Source organism: Mauremys mutica, chromosome 15, assembly GCF_020497125.1.
Source record: "Mauremys mutica isolate MM-2020 ecotype Southern chromosome 15, ASM2049712v1, whole genome shotgun sequence".
In the NCBI taxonomy this organism is placed as follows: domain Eukaryota; kingdom Metazoa; phylum Chordata; order Testudines; family Geoemydidae; genus Mauremys; species Mauremys mutica.
This window is the reverse complement of record NC_059086.1, coordinates 19,499,276-19,518,056: the sequence shown is the minus strand read 5'-3', so window position 1 is coordinate 19,518,056 and position 18,781 is coordinate 19,499,276. Positions and strand designations below refer to the sequence as shown.

The window sequence follows — 18,781 nt, the reverse complement described above, 5'->3', positions numbered from 1 at the left end:
TTTGGTGTCATTTATTTGAATGTCCCTGTTTCACGGCCGTGATTTCAGTTTGACCAATTTATTTATATTCAGTGTTTCATATGACCAACAATTATTTGAGATAATGTATTAGTTAATTTACATTGATAATACAGGGAATACATAATTCCTTACGATTTCTCATGGCTGTTATTATCTTATATCACCCATAACTACTTTATATCATTTATTATTTAAAGTGTTTCTATTATTAAACTATTATTGGTCATACAAAGATACATAATTGCTAATGATTCATTTTAATTTATGTTCTCGATACTTATTATTATTTTATGTACTTTATTATTCATTGGCATGATTGTTGATTAAAATGGGTAGTAGTGGGTGCTATGCTTAATTGCTTTTAAATAAGCTAAAATCAAACTTTACTAAGTTCTTAAGCAACATTTTTCTTACCTTGTTTCTGTGTGATGGGGCCCCGATCTCGGTGACTCTGTGTCTGGGCAGCACCCGGCCCGACGGGGCCCCGATCTCGGTGACTCTGGGTCTGGGCAGCGCCCAGCCCAATGGGGCCCCAAATCCGATCTCAGTGAGTCTTTATTCGATGTGCTAGTCCAGAGCAGGAACTGAGAAGCATCAGAGCACGGCCACTAGCGAGTTACCACGAGACGATCCCCAGAGAGTTCGGGCAGCGCAGAACAATGTTTATCTTTCCCTCAGCAGGGGTAAAATTCTCACTGGAGCGCTGGGAAACGTGACCCTGTTAGCTCGTGGAGCCGAGGAACCAGTTGGTGCTTTGAAGATTTAAAGCATTCGGAGACCAGACGCGCAGCAAGTGTCACTCGGTCGTAGCGCCACTGGGGTCACTGGGGCTGCTTGACCCTGGCTGAGGATCTGTGACAAAGCTGTTCTCCAGAGAACAACTGGGCACGGTCCCTGTGCTCTGCTGAATGTCTCCGGTCCTCAGAGTGGGGCCAGGGCAGCCGGGTTAGAGCGGGCAGCGGGCACGGAACAAATCCAGGGTCTGCACCCGCAGCTTTCACCCCCAGCCCAAAGTCCGAACCTCAAGAACTGAGTAATGAGGAACTATTCACTGGACGTATCAGTCAGTACTGGACGTATCAGTCAGTGCTGGGCAGTTGTTACCGAGCAGCAGTTTTATTGTTCTGCTTATGTATTTACGTGATTCAGTCAGTCAGTCTGTCTGTCTGTCTATCTATCCCGACACCTCCCTATCTATCTATCTATCTATCTATCTATCTATCTATCTATCTATCTATCTATCTATCTATCTGTTGTGCCTACACTTGCCCCCTATACTCACCTGTGGATGTTGGCTGGAAGGGGGTGTTTGGGAAGTTGTGGAGGGGCCTGTTGAGGGATGAGTGGATGGAAGGCGGGATGTGGATGGGTGGTGGGTGGATGGATGGAAGGCGAGATGTGGATGGGTGGTGGGTGGATGGTTGGATGGAAGGCGGGATGGGTGGTGGGTGGGTGGATGGAAGGCGGGATGTGGATGGGTGGTGAGTGGATGGATGGAAGGCGAGATGTGGATGGGTGGTGGATGGATGGATGGAAGGCGGGATGTGGATGGGTGGTGGATGGATGGATGGAAGGCGGGATGTGGATGGGTGGTGGATGGATGATGGAAGGCGGGATGTGGATGGGTGGTGGATGGATGGATGGAGGGTATGTGAGGAGATGGATAAATTAAATAGAACCTCCCTAGAGCCACTAACCACTGGGGAAACTTGTTGGTTTCTGATCTCAGCTCCCCAGGGTCAATCAGGAGTTGCCCCAATTGCAATGGGGGCAGGGCCGGATTCTGATCTCAGCTCCCTGGGGTCAATCCGGAGTCACCCCAGTTGTAATGGGGGCAGGGCCAGATTCTGATCTCAGCTCCCTGGGGTCAATCCGGAGTCACCCCAGTTGTAATGGGGGCAGGGCCGGATTCTGATCTCAGCTCCCTGGGGTCAATCCGGAGTCACCCCAGTTGTAATGGGGGCAGGGCCGGATTCTGATCTCAGCTCCCTGGGGTCAATCCGGAGTCGCCCCAATTGCAATGGGGGCAGGGCCGGATTCTGATCTCACTCCATAGCGGAACAGCTTCTGATTTAAATTCGGTCGAAGGGATCCAATCCTGCTAACATACAGGGCGTAAACCAGATCCCTTCCTTCCTAAATCTCTCCCCTGGAACCTGCCTCTGAAAACTTGACCCCCTAATGCTGGGGAGGAGAAGCTGCAACATTTTTTCAACCAAAAAAATTTTTTTGCGAGGGGGCAGGGGATGAGAAGCACAGCTTTGGTGCCATGGAAACAATTTGTGGATTTGGGTCAATTTCACTCAATTCTTCCGGTCCAAGAAAAAAATGGAAAAAAAAAATTCTCCCTCCCCCCCAATGATTTGTTTAGACATTTTCTAACCAAATAGTTTTGTGTTTTTCAATTGGAAGCATCTCTTCCTTTAGACATCGCCTGGTGCTTTTAAAAACGCTCAGCATTGCAGCGAGTCGTTTCCTTCGACCCGAATCAAAACCAATTCCAACTTGTGGGTGCAATCAAAATGTCACCAAAAAAGATTATTTTTTTAACTAAAAATGAATTCCCCCCCTCACCCCCGATTTATCAGAAGAACCAGAAAGTCTGTTTGTCACCCAGCTCATGAGAGGCACAAATGCGAAAGGTCCTAGCACAGTTATTCTCATCCAGGAGTACACAAACCCCGGGGGTACACGAAGCTCTTCCAGGGGGTACATCAAGTCATCCAGAGATTTACCTAGTTTTACAACGGGCGGCAGAAAACGCCCTAGCGAAGTCAGTGCAACTAACATTTCATACAGACAATGACTTATACAATATTTATATTCCAGCTGATTGGTTTTATAACGATATGGTAAAAAGCAGAAAGGCAGCCGGTTCCCGCTAACCGTGTGGCTGTGCCGCTTTTGTGTTCTTAGCTCTGATTTTGGAAGCAGGTCGTTTTTAAGTGAGGGGAAACTTTGGGGGCGTGCAAGACAAATCAGACTCCCGAAAGGGGTCCCGTCATCTGGAGACACTGAGAGCCTCTGGCCTAGCTCATGGGATTTTCCGTAGGCCTGGGAGTGATCTTCTGCCAAGTTGAACAAAGAGAAGGCTGAGGTGTGACTTGATCCTAGCCTAGAACTGCCGACATGGGGACCAAAGATTGGATAAGGGGCTTGTCGATCTAGCACAGGTCTAACGTGGCTGGAAGCGGAAGCTGCACAAATTCCGACTGGAAATAAGGTGGATTAAGGAGGGCGATTAGCCATTGCAATTGGAACAATTCTCCATGGGTTGTGGTCCGTAGCGTAGCTAGCGGGGTTCAGGGGAAGCAGCCGCTTCCCCTCAGCACGTTTTCAAAAAGCAGCGCCTTCCAGGCCGGCGCCGGCGGCAGCACGGCCGGAGGAGCTAAGGGGGGGTGGCAGGCGTGGCCGGAGGAGTGAGGGGGCCGGCTCCTCGGCCATCGCACCCCACGCTCAGCACGGGGGCGTGGCCAGAGGAGGAGCCGGGGGAGACGCCTTTTTTATATTTGCACCCCCTACACTTAAAACCTGGCTACGCCACTGGTTGTGGTGGATTCTCCGTCACTGCCAAGACGGGATGTTTCTCTAAATGCTCCGCTCTAGAGAACGTTCTTGGCCCTGCGTTAGCCAGGAGGTTGGAGTTGATCACAATGGTTCCCTGGAGTCTATGATGGTTTTTTGCTGGTGGTGGGGGGGGCGTTGGGGGACTGTTTCTAAAATAATTTATGCTCCCCGTGGCTCTGCCCGACAGGGGGGCCCTGGAACATCTGGTTCGGGGCGAGGGGGAACATTTCGGTGTCGGAGCGTGAAATGGAAAGGCAGCAGGGGAGCTGATGTGAAATTTGCTCCTTCCCCACGGCTCATCTTTCTTTCGAGGCGCCAGGCCAGTCATTAGCAATCCACTTGCCGGTTCCTTCTGGCCCAGGCCCGAGGTTAGAACCAGGTTGGGCGGGTAGGATTCTGCTCTCACTAACTCCGGGATTTCTGGCAGCGTAAATGAGAAGAGAATTGGGCCCAAAGGAAACCAAGCACAAAGGTCCTCAGCTGGTTTGGAAACGTATCATTTCATGCCTGGAGAAAGTTAACTGGAATGGGGGAACGGGGCACATTTTTTTAGCTGACACGAGTCTTTTTTCTCCCTGCGAAAGTCAGTGGATCTACGTCGATTTACACACGGCTGACGATTTCGCCCGGTCTTGGTGGCCGAGAGGAGAAATAGATTTAACTCGGCCATCGGTTGTGGTTCTCGTGCGTTAACTGTAACACCGGCAGGTACAGCAGAGTGGGGAGGAAGTGGGTTTTGTCTCTGTGAAATCCAAGAGGCCTGTTCCTTAAAAAAAACCCAAAAAAAAAGGCCAGCTTAAAAAAAGCCATCTTCCCTTTTTGTGGATCAATGAACATGATTTATGGGGGCGATTTTCAGAAGTGGAAATTGAGTGTCTAGCTGCTGGTTGCACCTGTGATAACCCTCTGCTGTTCGGAGGTGTTTGATCTACCCCGGCTGAAGATCTGATTCTTTTTAAACGACTTTAGCGGCAACAATCGGTTTTCACTCCGCTGCATGGCAGTCTGATTTCCAGGGCTGGTTGGGAACGGGACTTTGGTTTGTGGGAGATTCTGACATCCGGGGGAAAGCGAGGCGGGGCGGGGAGGGGGGAGCCTGTTCGGCGTCTCAACCAAAAGCTGAAACTTTGAAATTTTCCACAAAACACAAATTCTGGATAATGTCAATTCCAGGCCCAGGCGGATGATTTGTTTTGAAACTTTTGATTTTTGATAAGGTTAAAACTTTCCATATTGATGTGATTCTTTTGATTCGTTTTGTTTGGACTTTGGTATTTCGATTCAGTCTTAAATATCTGTTCTGGAGATTACATCTTAAATATATACATAGTCTATATATTACTTTAGATCATATATATATAAAATTTTAGAGCTTAACATATATAATATTAGAGCTTAACTATATTTATTTGTATATATAATCAGATCTTAAATATGTATATTCTATATATTAGATCTTAAATGTATATGTAATATATCGTATATATGTTCTATAGATTATATTTAAGATTGTATGTTAAATATGTTAGATTAAATATATAAAATATAATATTAAAACAAACAGAAGGCTGAGAGGGGACTTGATCACAAAGTGCAGGTACATGAAAGCTTGTTACAAGGAGGAGGGAGAAAAATTGTTCTCGTTAACCCCTGAGGAGAGGACAAGAAGCAAGGGGCTTGAATTGCAGCAAGGGCGGTTTAGGTTGGACATTAGGAAAAACTTTCTGTCAGGGGGGTTAAGCACCGGAATAAATCGCCCAGGCAGGTTGTGGAATCTCCATCACTGGAGATTTTTAAGAGCAGGTTGGACAAACACCTGTCAGGGATGGTCTAGATAATACTTAGTCCTGCCCTGAGTGCAGGGCACTGGACTAGATGACCTCTCGAGGTCCCTTCCAGGCCTACGATTGTATGATTCTATGAATACTACAGTATCATGTAAACATAATAACAATATATTAAAGCTAAAACAAAATGCACCAAAATAAACTCAGAACGTTTCAACTTTACCAGAACATACCGAGAAAGCTGAAACAATTCGCGTGGGCGTCTCCCGGTCTAAAATTTCCTTGAAATTGACACATTCCCCCACAATAATTTCGATTTCCACAAAACTGCAATCTCCAAGAGAAAACGGATCTGGTGGAAAATATTTGTGACCCTTTCTAACGGCAAGTGTGTGTTGTTCTGATAACAAAAGTGAAGACTCACGCGGGTGTTTCGTTTCTTAAAGGATCCATTTTTTAATTTAATTCTACCACGTAAACAAATTAAGAGATTTCAGTGGCGCGCCTCAGGAAATCCATCCTTTCATCACAGCAGAAGCACTGACGCTTTGAGAAGGGGACGTTATATTTTTCCTACGTAGCAAAGAGCTTGAATCTGCGCTTTGGGGGCACAATTGGAGTTCATCTTTTACTCTGGAGCCGTGACTTGTGCTTGCATCGGAGCAAAAAATATATTTAACGCCCCCGCCTTACACAAGTCCTGTGATTGTGAGTGGGACTTGCCATGAAAACAGGTGCAAAAATAGTCAGAACTAATGCGGCGGTTGAGTGGCGGGTGTTTTTCGTAAAATCCACGCTGCCTGTTGCTAAAAAAATGGCGGCAAATTTCAAATATTCTCTTGCAGTTTGTGCGGTCTAGACTGCTGCCTTATCACTGATGCTTTAGAAGGAGCTTACTGATTCATCCTCATTCCCCACAGCTGAGGGTCTGGTCCTGTAGACTGGAAAAAAAACCGTGCATTTAACTTTGAATTCTGAAATGGGACAGCAAGTCCCAAGAAAATTCAGACAGAAGCGTCTTTGCTGAGTGAATCCCCGATCCTAAAAACTGATCGCAAACTTGGGCACAGTGTTTCAAAGCACCTGTCTGGTTCGTTGGTTTTTTAGAAGCCCGAGTTTGAGGATTTAGGTATTTTTGAAACCCCCGGCAAATAAAAACCTCGCCTTCCTGTTTTGAATCCCTGGATGTTATCCAGACTCTGATATGTTGGGGTAGCTTTTAACAGAAGGCCGTCCTGGTTTCCTTTCGCTTGATTTCTATATACGAGGCAAGTATCGGGGGTAGCCGTGTTAGTTTGTATCCACAAAACCAACAAGGAGTCCGGTAGCCCCTTAAAGACTAACAGATTTATTTGGGCATAAGCTTTCGTGAGTAAAAAACCCTCACTTCTTCAAATGCATACAGGGCTCTGTCATGTTATTTGAAAAATATCTCTCTGCCTACAGGAGGTTCTTCTTAACAGCCTTCGGTGATGGCAGATGGTGAAACAGAAGGAAAATCTGGAGTGGTGATGGGGGGAGGTGAAGGTTACGGGAGGAGCGGAAAATCGAATTTGGAAAGTTCCGATCATTAGGGAGGAATCAGAGGGAAAGGGAGGGGGTTTTTCTAGGGGGGGGTTGCTTTTTTTTTTAAAGGAGAAGGGTTTTAAGAGAGAAGAAGACAAGACAAATGAAAGATGAGGGGGGAAATTCTAAGTGAGCGAAGAAAAGTTTAAGTAAACGGAAAGAGGCCTTTTCAGGTTGTAAAAGAAACTCCACCAGGGCCTGGTTCCCAGCGAGTGGAAATCCAAGGACGCGCCGTTCGTTGATACGGTGACACCTTCATCAGGCAGTGCAGTTCTGATTGCGTCCTGGCGGATTTTTGAGAAAGAGAGCAGGGCAGTATTTTCAAAAGCACTTCAGCTTCGTGGGAGCCTTCGGTCCCGCCGAAAATCAGAGGGACCAATTTCCAAAAGTGTTTAGGAGACTGTGGAACATTTGAATCCCGGCTTTGATTTTAAACTCCCCCTGCGCGTGCGTTTTGACAGGGCTGTTTCTGGTCTGTGCTGGCGTTGGAGAGAGAAGAGTCAGAGCCCCCCTCCCTCTGCGTCTTTGATACTCTCTGTTGGGCCCCTATCTCTTCGGAGAGTGAAAATAATTGAGTCGGTTTCACCTGGGCATCTTGTCAATTTCACACACACACACACACACTCTCTCTCTCTCTCTCTCTCTCTCTCTTTGCTCTGGTCAGTTTCCCTCTCTGGGTTTTTCTAGGCCCCTGGCCCACAGCCATAACGCTGATGGCTACGCGGCCCCGGATCCTGACGGGGCTAACAGAGCTCAGCACGGGAGCTCCTGGGAATACACCTCTGCCATGGGCCCGAGCAGATGTGCGTGGTTCTCGCACCTTCATCTGAAGCAGTGACGGGCTCAGCCTGCGGCTCGCGAGCTGCCGGTGGCTCTTTCACGTGTCTCCTGCGGCTCTTTGAGCACATGATATTAAACCAGTGCGTGATTTAATTATTGACCAATCTAGATTATTAACGCATCTGGATGCTTTTACTGTGTTCTCAACCAGCGAAGTGAGCAACTGGCACTAAGTTAGTAACTCATTTGCTGCGAGAATTATAGATCTCTCTATATAAACTTAAATATTTCCCCGTCGGACTGTTTAAATGTGAATAGTTCTGTAGTAAATGAAACAATGAGTTCACACAGCTGTGGCTCCTTCGGGTAATGCTGATTCGGCTCCTGACCCCGAGGGCTGAGTGTCACTGATCAGCATCAGCTCTGGCCATGGTCAGGGCCGGGACAATGGGCTCGACTCGCCTTGGGTCCGATCCTGTTTCTCGGATTGCCCTGGTGGGGATCGGGTCCCATTGACTCCAATGGAGCTACGGCTGATTGACGCCAGCTGGGAATCTCGCCCAGTAGTAGCCGGCTGCTGATCTGGCAGGTCACGGGGTCGGGCCCCTCGTCCCCACATGCCTCCCGGCGGCAGAGCTGACAGCGCTGGCGAGGCGCGTGCGGATCGGAGACATTAGCAGCAGAGACAGGACGCTGAGCAGCCGATCTCACTGCGGAGCAGCGAGGGGGACTCCAGAGTTTGCTGTAGGTGTCTGTCTGTTTCCTCCGAGGATTATCTCTTTGTCTGCCCCCCAGGAGGGGCAGAGGGGAATCCGTGAGCGCAGGGTCTAGGAGGCCTGGCCGAGATGAGGGCAGCCTGGATCCCCGGGCGCTGGCTCTGAGCCGCGCGGGGAAAGTTTCAGGATAGGCAGGTGCTTGTCTCAGGTGGGTGGGTTTCCTCTTGGTTTGAAAGAAAGAGCCCTCCAAAAAAGTTTGGGGGGGGGGTTGTTTTGCTTTTGCTTGGGTGGTGGTTTTGGTGTGCTGGGTGGTTGTTGTGTGTAGGTTTCTGTGTGTAGGTTTGTGTGGGGGTGTGTTTTTGCTTGGCTGTAGGTTTTTTTTGGGGGGGGAGGAGGGTGTTGGTTTTAACTGTCTGCTTGGTTTTTTTGTGACGAGTGTCTGTCCTGTGTAGGTTTGTGTGTGCTGTATTGTGTGGTGTGTTTTGTGTGTACTTTTTCGGGGGGGGTATGTGTGTGTTGCTTTTTTGCTGTCTAGTTGCTTGGGGAGGGTTGTCATGTGTAGGTTTGCGAGGGGCCATATGGTTCTTTTTGCTTGTGTGTCATTTTTGGTGGGTGGGTATGTATGTGTCTTGTTTTGCTGTGTGGTTATTTTGGGACATGGGTGGGTGGGTGCGGTGAGTATAGTTTTGGGTGGAGGGATTGCTCTGTGTGGGTGGTTTTTGGAGGTGTGTGCTTGGGTTGGGGGGTGGGTGGTTGTTATTTGTGGCGTGGTTGCGTAGGGTGATGAGTTGTTGGTGTGTTGTGTTGTGTTTGGTACGGGTGGGTTTGGTGAGTGTGTTGCTGTTGGTTTGTGTGAATTTGGGGGCGGGATTGTTCTTTGCTGTGCGTTTGTGTTTGGTACGTGGCTGTGTGCGTGTGTTGGCTCGGGGGTTGTGTGGTGGTTCTCACTGCGCGTAGGCTTGGCATCTGAGTTCGGTGGGCGTGTGATGTGTGTGAGTGTGACTTCGGGGGGGGTGTACATGTGTGATTGTGTACCCAGACCCGTGTGCTTGGCACATCTGTGCGTTGACATTTTGCCAAGCAGCATTAGTGCCTTTTGGTGTCCTTGGTTTTTGCATCTGTGCGTGTGTGTTGATTTGCATCCTTGCGGAGTTGTGAGATGCCACAACCTCACCTGGGCCCGTCCTTTTCTTCCACCCCTCGGGAAAGACACTCTGGACTGGAAAGATTTATTGAGCTGCTAATCGAACGAGGGCAGCTCCCCTGTGCGGTTCGTTAGTGCAGAGACAACACCCTGCTGGTCATTTATGGAAACTGGGGGGGAAGGGGGGGCTTGGAGGAAATCCCACAGAAGAGCAAAAACCCCATGAATTCCTGATCCGGAGCCCTCAACTGCCATGTTCCCTGTCCCATTCCGGCACGCTGGAGTCAGAGAGCCAGACCAAAATACAGAAGGGTTTCAGGGTATCGTTTACAGACCAGTATAAACAAGTCACTGTCTGTAGGACATGTTAGTTTGTCCTGACTTCGCTAGGGCTTCTTCTGTCACCTGTTGTAAAACGAGGCAAATCTCTGGATGAGTTGATGTACCCGCTGGAAGATCTCTCTGTGCCCCCAGGGGTACATCCCTGGGTTGAGAACCTCTGCTTCAGATCCCCCAGCCAGCTGTATAACCCAGATAATTCAGCGTCACCCACTTACGCCCTGTGTCTCTCTCCCCCACGTTGCAATCTGTAACTCCGTTATTAAGGGGTTTTTAGGCACCCCCTGAACAGCGTTTAAAGATTTGTAAGTAACGGAGAGCAAGGTGAGATTTTTCCAGTGGTCAGTGGTTGCTTCTCTGCACAACGGATCGCTAAGATGAATAGCGTTTAAAAGTTAGTTATGAGTAAAGATCAGGGCTAACGGAATAATAATAATAATCGCCCACATGATTACAAATCCTAATCGGTTGTAGATATTAGTTATTAACAAACAGCAACGCTAGGTTTTAATAATGTGTCACGATTGTTGCTCTACATAAATGGTTGCAAAGGGGAATAGAGTTTAAAGATTAGTTAGTCATAAAGATCAGGAATCAATTTGATAAAGACTTAATAATTACACACATGATTTACAAATCGGAATGGATTATAAATATTAGTAATTAACAGAGAGCAAGGATTGGTGCTCATGATTAATAATGGCTGCCACACGTGAACAATTGCTGACATCATGAACATCTTTTCAGTATCCCCACGAAAGAGCAATGGTCGGTTTTAATAGTAATATTTGCCGTTGGTTATACACAAACGATTGCTGACGAGCAGAGCTTTTAAACGTTCATAATAAAGAGCAATTATAGGGTCTAATAATAAATAATTGCTACCCATTACACACTAATTGCTACTCTCATTAATAGAGTTTGGATAGTAGGTAGGTTTTAATAATTATCTCGACTTTGGTTGTACACAATTATTAATCATATGAATTGCTTTTAAATATTTCTAATAAAAGGGCGTGGTGAGTGAACGCCAGGTTTTAATAACAATTGATAATTACTGTCCGTTAGACATCGATTATATGTATATATTATATTATACACTAATTACTGTCAGGAATAGGTGTAATATTTAATAATCGTTACTGAATATGACATTGTTAATCATGTCAATTTTATGGTGTTAATATGAATTTCCATTAATTTTTGTTTTCGTCATTCATAACACATTAGTGATAATTAGTGCAGATCTATTAACAATGATTAATAGCACCAATTTATTGACATTTGGTAACTGTAATTGATTATTTGTTATTTGCTGTTATTCCATTTATTAATTAATATTATTATAGTTAATTGTAGACAATCAGTCATTGTCTTCAATTATTTGTTAATATTTGTTATTAATCAAATATTGATTATATATAGCTCATTTCCCATGTGCTATTCATTATTTGTTAATATTTAATAATAGGACTAATATAACTACTTGTAACTTATAATAATTATTATTATATAATTATTTGCCAGTAATTGTGATAGGTTCTTTATTATTAATAATAATAATTGATTATTAATAATCAATGTTTATTAGCTGTTATTAATTGCAAATTATTTGTTATCTAGTAATTGTCATGAAATGTTCATTAGTAATTATAGATTATTGCTAGTATTATTGATTGCTAATTATTAGACATTAGTTGTCATTATTTATTAGTAAGTATTGTCATTAACTATTAGCAATTGTCTATTGCTAGTTAATTGTAAGTAATTATTAATGATTGCTAATTATTTGATAACATGTATTGTCACATTCATTAGCAATTATGAATTATTACCAGTAATTATATCTGATTGCTTAATTATTTGTTAGCGGTTAGTTGTAATTATTAAGTAGAAAATATTAATTGCCACTAATTAAATATTTGGCAATTGTCTATTGCTAATTAAGTGTTAGTAAATCTTACTGATTGCTAGTTATTGGTGATTAATTTTTTTAGCAATTAGTACCATTAATTAAATATTAATTTTCAATTATAAATTATTATAAGTATTAATTAGCCATGTTAGTATATATTAATCATTCCTAATAATCTGATTATGGATGGCCATGTGTTATCAACACTGATGCATAATTAGTAATAAATATGTGCTGGCTAGTAATATCACTTATGCTTTTAGCCACTAACAATTTATGCTAATCATCAATTCATTATTAATAATCATTAATGATTAGAGAGCCATTATTACCCACAGCCCTGTAGCCCCCAGGACTAAGGAACAACCTCCCCCCCCCAGCAGCCCCCCCAAAAACCTAATGCCTACAGCTCCTCCCCACCCCAATCTCCCCTGGCCCAGTATAAACTGCTCCCAACTGGCGGCCTCCTGCACTTCTCCACTGGCCTCCGCGTCTTTCCCTCCTTCCATCGCTTTATTCGTTCCTCTTTTCTTCATTTCCTTCTGTCTTCATGTCTTTTGTCAGTCTTTCCTCGGCTCTTTCCTCATCCATCCATCCATCCTTCCTGGTGTCTCCTTCACTCCTCCTTCTCCCGTCAGTTCCCATTGGTTCATCCTCTAGTTAATTCCTTCCTTCCGTTCCTTCCTTCCTTTCTTTGTTTCTTCCCCTCCTCTGGTCATTCTTTCCTATATGTTTCCTTCATCCTTTCCTTCACTCCTCTGTCATGCTTTCGGGTGCAGTTTCTTTCCTTCATCCATTGGCTCTGTCCTTTATTTCTTTCCTTCATTCCTGCGTTTATTCTTTCAGTCACACTTTCCTTCATCCAATATTTCTTTCTTTCTTTCTTTCTTTTCTCCCCTCTGAACCTGAAATCAAATACAGACAAAACCGGCAAGAGTTCCAGGACGCTCCAGCAAAGAGGGAGCTGAGAGACCTGTTAAACCCTTCGCTTAGCTCATCCCTCACCCGCTGGGTGCCTCTGTTAGCCACCTGTCACAGCCCATCTGATGCCTGGGTCTGCTCTCATGATGGTGTCTGGGCAGCGTCCAATGTGAAGGGGCCTCGATCTCAGTAACTCTGGGTCTGGGCAGCGCCCGGCCCGACGGGCCCCGATCTCGGCGACTCTGTGTCTGGGCAGCGCCCGGCCCGACGGGGCCCCGGTCTCGGTGACTCTGTGTCTGGGCAGCGCCTGGCCCGACGGGGCCTCGATCTCAGTAACTCTGTGTCTGGGCAGCGCCCGGCCTGACGGGGCCCTGATCTCGGTGACTCTGTGTCTGGGCAGCGCCCGGCCCGACGGGGCCCCGATCTCAGTGACTCTGTGTCTGGGCAGCGCCCGGCCCGACGGGGCCCCGATCTCGGCGACTCTGTGTCTGGGCAGCGCTCGGCCCGACGGGGCCCCGATCTCGGCGACTCTGTGTCTGGGCAGCGCCCGGCCCGACGGGGCCCTGATCTCGGTGACTCTGTGTCTGGGCAGCGCTCGGCCCGACGGGGCCCCGATCTCAGTGACTCCGTGTCTGGGCAGCGCTCGGCCCGACGGGGCCCCGATCTCGGTGACTCCGTGTCTGGGCAGCGCTCGGCCCGACGGGGCCCCGATCTCGGTGACTCCGTGTCTGGGCAGCGCTCGGCCCGACGGGGCCCCGATCTCGGTGACTCCGTGTCTGGGCAGCGCTCGGCCCGACGGGCCCCGATCTCGGCGACTCCGGGTCTGGGCAGCGCCCGGCCCGACGGGGCCCCGATCTCGGCGACTCCGGGTCTGGGCAGCGCCCGGCCCGACGGGCCCCGATCTCGGTGACTCCGGGTCTGGGCAGCGCCCGGCCCGACGGGGCCCCGATCTCGGCGACTCCGTGTCTGGGCAGCACATAATAATAATGATCAGTGTGAGGCCAGCATGTCCCAAACTGAGAAACGATTGGATGATGTTTGCGTTCAGGGTGGTCACTGGGATTTTGTGGGGAAGGTTCAGGGACATGAGGGTGAGTTTAGGGGGAAGGTTCGGGGGGAGGCTGGCAGCGAGTTTTGGTGGGCCAGGGGAGATAGGGTGCTTAGAAAGGGTCCCACCCAGCCGCCTCTGCCCTCCCATGCTCCCGCGCCATGTCCCATTATACTGTAGGTCCTACCCAATGATAGTATCCACTCCCTGGCAGCCCAGGCACTCCCGGACCTGGTCTGGCTGCGGCCTCGGATCCAGGCTCAGTAACTCCCAACCCGGAGAGGCCGGGGGCTGGCGCTCGGGGTGGGACGGGCCCCAGGAGTGGGAAGACAGAGACCTCTCAGCCCTGCAGGAATGTTAACAATTAGCGCTGACCTCAGCAATTAGCAATCGGGGAAATCAGAGCTGGGCACAGACCCGCGGCTCCCAGCACGTCTGCCCCCCCCGGGGAGCTTCTCACTAGCTCCCACTGCCCTCCCAGTGCAAGGGGAGAGAACCCAGGTGTCCTGACCCCCAGCCACTCCCCTGCTCTACCCACTAGCCCCCACTGCCCTCCCAGTGCTGGGGCTAGAACCCAGGAGTCTTGGCTGTGAACCAACACCTCCCTCTCCAGACCTGGGGGAAGGTGTGGCCAGGAGGTTTTTCCCACACTCCACCGGGGTGATAAATAGCTGGAGGCAGCAGCAGGATGGGCCCCAGTGTAAAATCCCAGCTGCCATGAATCAAACAGAAGATCCTGCCGGACATGAAAGGGGCTGTGCTGGGGGGCGGGGGAGCTGGGCCCAGCACTGGAGGATGCTGGCAGCAGTGAGATCTTGAGAGAGAGAGCGGATGGGACAGGAGGATGTGCAGAGCACTGCTGCGGGGAAGCTCACAGCACTGGAGTCCCTGGCTGGGGCACTGCTGCGGGGAAGCTCGCAGCACTGGAGTTCCTGGCTGGGGCACTGCTGCGGGGAAGCTCGCAGCTCGGAGAAGCGCACTCTCAGCAGGGAGCGGTTCCCCACACTTTGTATATTTTCCTACCCTGGAGGGGTGGGGGCTGAGTTGGGGGGCGGGGGCCCAGATGGGGGCGAAGGTGTTTACTTAACATGGAGCGCAGGAACGCAGCGAAAATCAAGAATTCGCGACGACCTAATCCCAGACTTAGCACCCCTGAGTCATCGATCAGTGTCCAAGAGACACAGGGAGGCAGAGACAGGTGTCTGGCCGGGCTAAGGCAGAATAAGAGAATTTCCTTCTGGTCACAATCAGGCATCCATCGCGCCGGGCGCTGCCCAGACCCAGAGTCACCGAGATCGGGGCCCCGTCGGGCCGGGCACCGTCCAGACCCAGAGTCACCGAGATCGGGGCCCCGTCGGGCCGGGCGCTGCCCAGACCCGGAGTCGCCGAGATCGAGGCCCCGTCGGGCTGGGCGCCGCCCAGACACATAGTCACCGAGATCGGGGCCCTGTCGGGCCGGGCGCTGCCCAGACCCAGAGTCACCGAGATCGGGGCCCTGTCGGGCCGGGCGCTGCCCAGACACAGAGTCACCGAGATCGGGGCCCCATTGGGCCGGGCGCTGCCCAGACACAGAATCGCCGAGATCGGGGCCCGTCGGGCCGGGTGCTGCCCAGACACAGTCACCGAGATCGAGGCCCCGTCGGGCCGGGCGCTGCCCAGACACAGTCACCGAGATTGGGGCCCCATTGGGCCGGGCGCTGCCCAGACACAGAGTCGCCGAGATCGGGGCCCCACTCAGGGCTTTACAGATGCACACAGAGAATCCAAGTGGGAAACAGGCCCCAGGAGCCCTCACTATTTTATCTCTGCAAATTTGTGGCTGCATCAGAACCAGTTCTCTGTGTGGGGTGAAAGGCCCCTGCCCCATTCCCCATCCCTGGGCCACCTGGGCCCCTGCCCTGGGGCCACATTGCCGCTGGCGCCCCCTAGAGGGGAAAGGCCCCATGTCCCAGCCCGGGTCCCCTGAGCCAGCCATCCCCACTGGAGATCGTTTGGGGCTCTCCGTTCAGTGGATGGGGGGGGGTGTCCTTTACCCCTCCAGGCCGCCTGAATCCTGCATTGACTCCAGCTGCCAGCGGACCCTCTCTCAGATCCACCCCTTCCCCATCGGCCCTGCCAGGGAAAGGAGAAGGGGGCTTGGGTGGGTTGCAGGGGGAGCGGGAATCAGGACAGAAACAAGCTGATGAGCCCTTAATAACCGTGAGAGTCTGGATTTAAAGGGCCTCTTCTCACAGCAGTCACGCACCCGGATTAGCGCCGAGCTGGGGCTGCCGGGGTGGGGGGCTGTTAACCTTTTCCAGGCTGGCCGCAGCCAGGCCCGGGGCAGGTTGGAGCAAGCCTGGGGCGTGAGATGCCTAGATCCTAGGGGGACCGGCCGCCGGTCAGTTCCACCCGGTCCCTTACCCCTCTGGGAAGCCTGGAGATTGGCCTGCGATCAAAGCGACCTCCTGGGCCAGGGGCTGAAAACGGGCGTGTCCCAGAGCGGCAAAGGCTGGTTCAGGTGAGCCAGCCCCAAATTCCAGCGTCCCCGGGCGGGCGAAAGGACCGGTCGGGGGAGGACCAGCAGAGAGGGGTGGGCAGGATTAGCCCGGCTGAGAGGGCTGGGGGGCTGGATCCCAGCTCAAGGAGGGTGTAGGGAGGTTGGGATCAGCTGGGCTCCACATGGCACAGAGACGGGCTGGGGGTCTGTTCCCGGCGAGCTAGATCTAGGGTGGCTATTAAGAGGGGGCTGGCAGGGGCCGGAACAGGCGGGACGAAGCCTCATTGGGGTGGGCTCGAACACCACGGGTCTGGTTCAGCGCAGGTGGGGCCGGACTGGCCGCGCACCCGCCGTTGCAATGAGCCCGGCTGTGTGAGCTCTGCCCGGTAGGAAGGAGCCTTTCGCCCCAACCCACTGAATTCCCAGACAAGCTGAGCCGGGAGAGAAATTCATCCCTGCCCTGCTCACCCCAAATCTGCTGAGCATTTAGAGCCTATGTGTGACACCTCGGTCAGGAAGCTAGAAAGAGAATTCTCCGAGCACCAGTCCAAGCCGGACTCTGAGAGAGGAGTGGGGGCTAGTGGTTAGCGATGGGGGCCCTGGGAGCAAGACTCTTGGGTTCTCTCCCCAGCTCTGGGAGGGGAGTGGGTCTAGTGGTTATAGCGGGGTGGGGGAGTTGGGAGTCAGGACTCCTGGGTTCTATCCCTGGCTCTGGGAGGGGAGTGGGGTCTAGTGGTCAGAGCGGTGTGGGGGGATTGGCAGCCAGGACTCCTGGGTTCTATCCCTGGCTCTGGGAGGGGAGTGGGGTCTAGTGGTCAGAGCGGTGTGGGAGGATTGGCAGCCAGGACTCCTGGGTTCTATCCCCAGCTCTGGGAGAGGAGTGGGGTCTAGTGGTTAGAGCTGGGGGGGGGATAGGCTGGGAGCCAGGACTCCTGGGTTTGGGAGGCTGCATGGTGGTGTATGCAACACACTGACTATGTATGTTCTGTAGCCCTTTTGTGTCTGGTTTAGCTCGAGGGTAACACCCTACTACAGCTGACTGGAGCTGGCAAATGGAGCTACTCCACTAGGTCATTGAGCATAAGCGCTGGCTTTGGCACCCCAGGAGCAGCGTTCTGCCCAGGGTGGGGAAGGTGTTAGTTGGAGCAAGTGGGTCAGAGATGGTCCCTTGGGTCCCTCCCACTTCAGCGCAGAACACGTGGGGCACGACAGCGAAGGAGATCCAGCCGCTGAGTGGTTTAGCCTGTGGAACTCACCACCACTGGATATGGCTGGGGCAGAGTCCTGCCGAGCGACGGCTGTTTCTGTGACCCACCGCAGTCAGGGGAAGGAATGAGAAGCCACCTGCTTTCTGGCAAGCGGGCGGGCCTGGGGCTGGCCACTGCAGGCTGTCTCCTGCCTGGCCTTCCCCTCACCCTCTCCTCTTTCTGTCTCTCCAGGTGATGCCAGCCCGGCACTGACCACCTGGCCATGCCTGGCCTCTGGGGGGGCCTGGGGGTGCTGCTCTCGCTCCAGCTGGCCCTGCTGGCCCTGGCCTCCGACCCCTGCTACGATGCCGCCCGGCGGCCCCGCTACTGCCTCCCGGAGCCGGCCGACCTGGCCGCCGGGCGCCCCGTCCAGGTCTCCGCCACCTGCGGCCGCCCCCCGCAGCGCCTGTGCGCCTTCCGCCCCCCGGGCGACGCCTCGTCCCGCCGGTGCCGCCTCTGCGACGGGGCCGACCCTGCCGCCGCCCACCCCGCCGCCTACCTGACCGACGCGGGCGGCGAGGCCACCTGCTGGCAGTCGGGGCCGGTGGCCAACGCCAGCCTGACCCTGGCCCTGGGGGGCCGCTTCGAGCTGCTCTACGTGGCCCTCCGCTTCTGCTCCCCCCGCCCCCACTCCCTGGCCCTCTACAAATCCACCGACCACGGCCACTCCTGGACGCCTTTCCAGTTCTTCTCCGCCCGCTGCCGCCAGGCCTACGGGCTGCCCCCGGCCTCGGCCGTCAGCAAGGCCTCGGAGCACGAAGCCATCTGCACCGCCGCCCAGACGGACCCCACGCCGCTGGTGGGGGGGCTGGTGGCTTTCATGCCCCTGGCCGGCCGCCCCTTGGCCCGAGCCTTCGAGTACAGCCCCGTGCTCCAGGACTGGGTGACGGCCACCGACCTGCGGGTGGCCTTGGACCGCAGGCACCGGGGGCTGGGGCTGCGGGGCCGGGAAGCCTCCTACGGGGTGTCGGAGCTGCAGGTCGGGGGCCGGTGCCGGTGCAATGGGCACGCTGCCCGGTGTGGGGCCGCCGGGCCCGGCGGCGCCCCCCAGTGCCAGTGCCGCCACAACACGGCCGGCCCCGAGTGCGAGACCTGCAGGGCCTTCTATTGCGACCGGCCCTGGCAGCGCGCCACGCCCAGCGATGCCCACGAGTGCGTGGGTGAGTGACAGGGGGTGCCTGGCTGCTAAGGGGGGGCACCCGGGCAGCCCCAGGGTGCTCCCCTCAGGCTGGGATAGCGGGCGGGAGGGGG

The 18,781-nt window shown here is 52.1% G+C and overlaps 1 protein-coding gene across 1 annotated transcript in view; it reads left to right on the top strand.

Moving 5' to 3' along the window:
* Positions 1 to 18,781, top strand: part of LOC123350087 (netrin-1-like) — a 34,093-nt gene that overhangs the window by 7,397 nt on the left and 7,915 nt on the right. The window contains exon 2 of the mRNA XM_044988454.1: positions 17,723 to 18,690. Within this exon, the coding sequence (XP_044844389.1) occupies positions 17,754 to 18,690 (937 nt within the window). The 5' untranslated portion in view covers positions 17,723 to 17,753. The remainder of the gene's footprint in view (positions 1 to 17,722; positions 18,691 to 18,781) is intronic.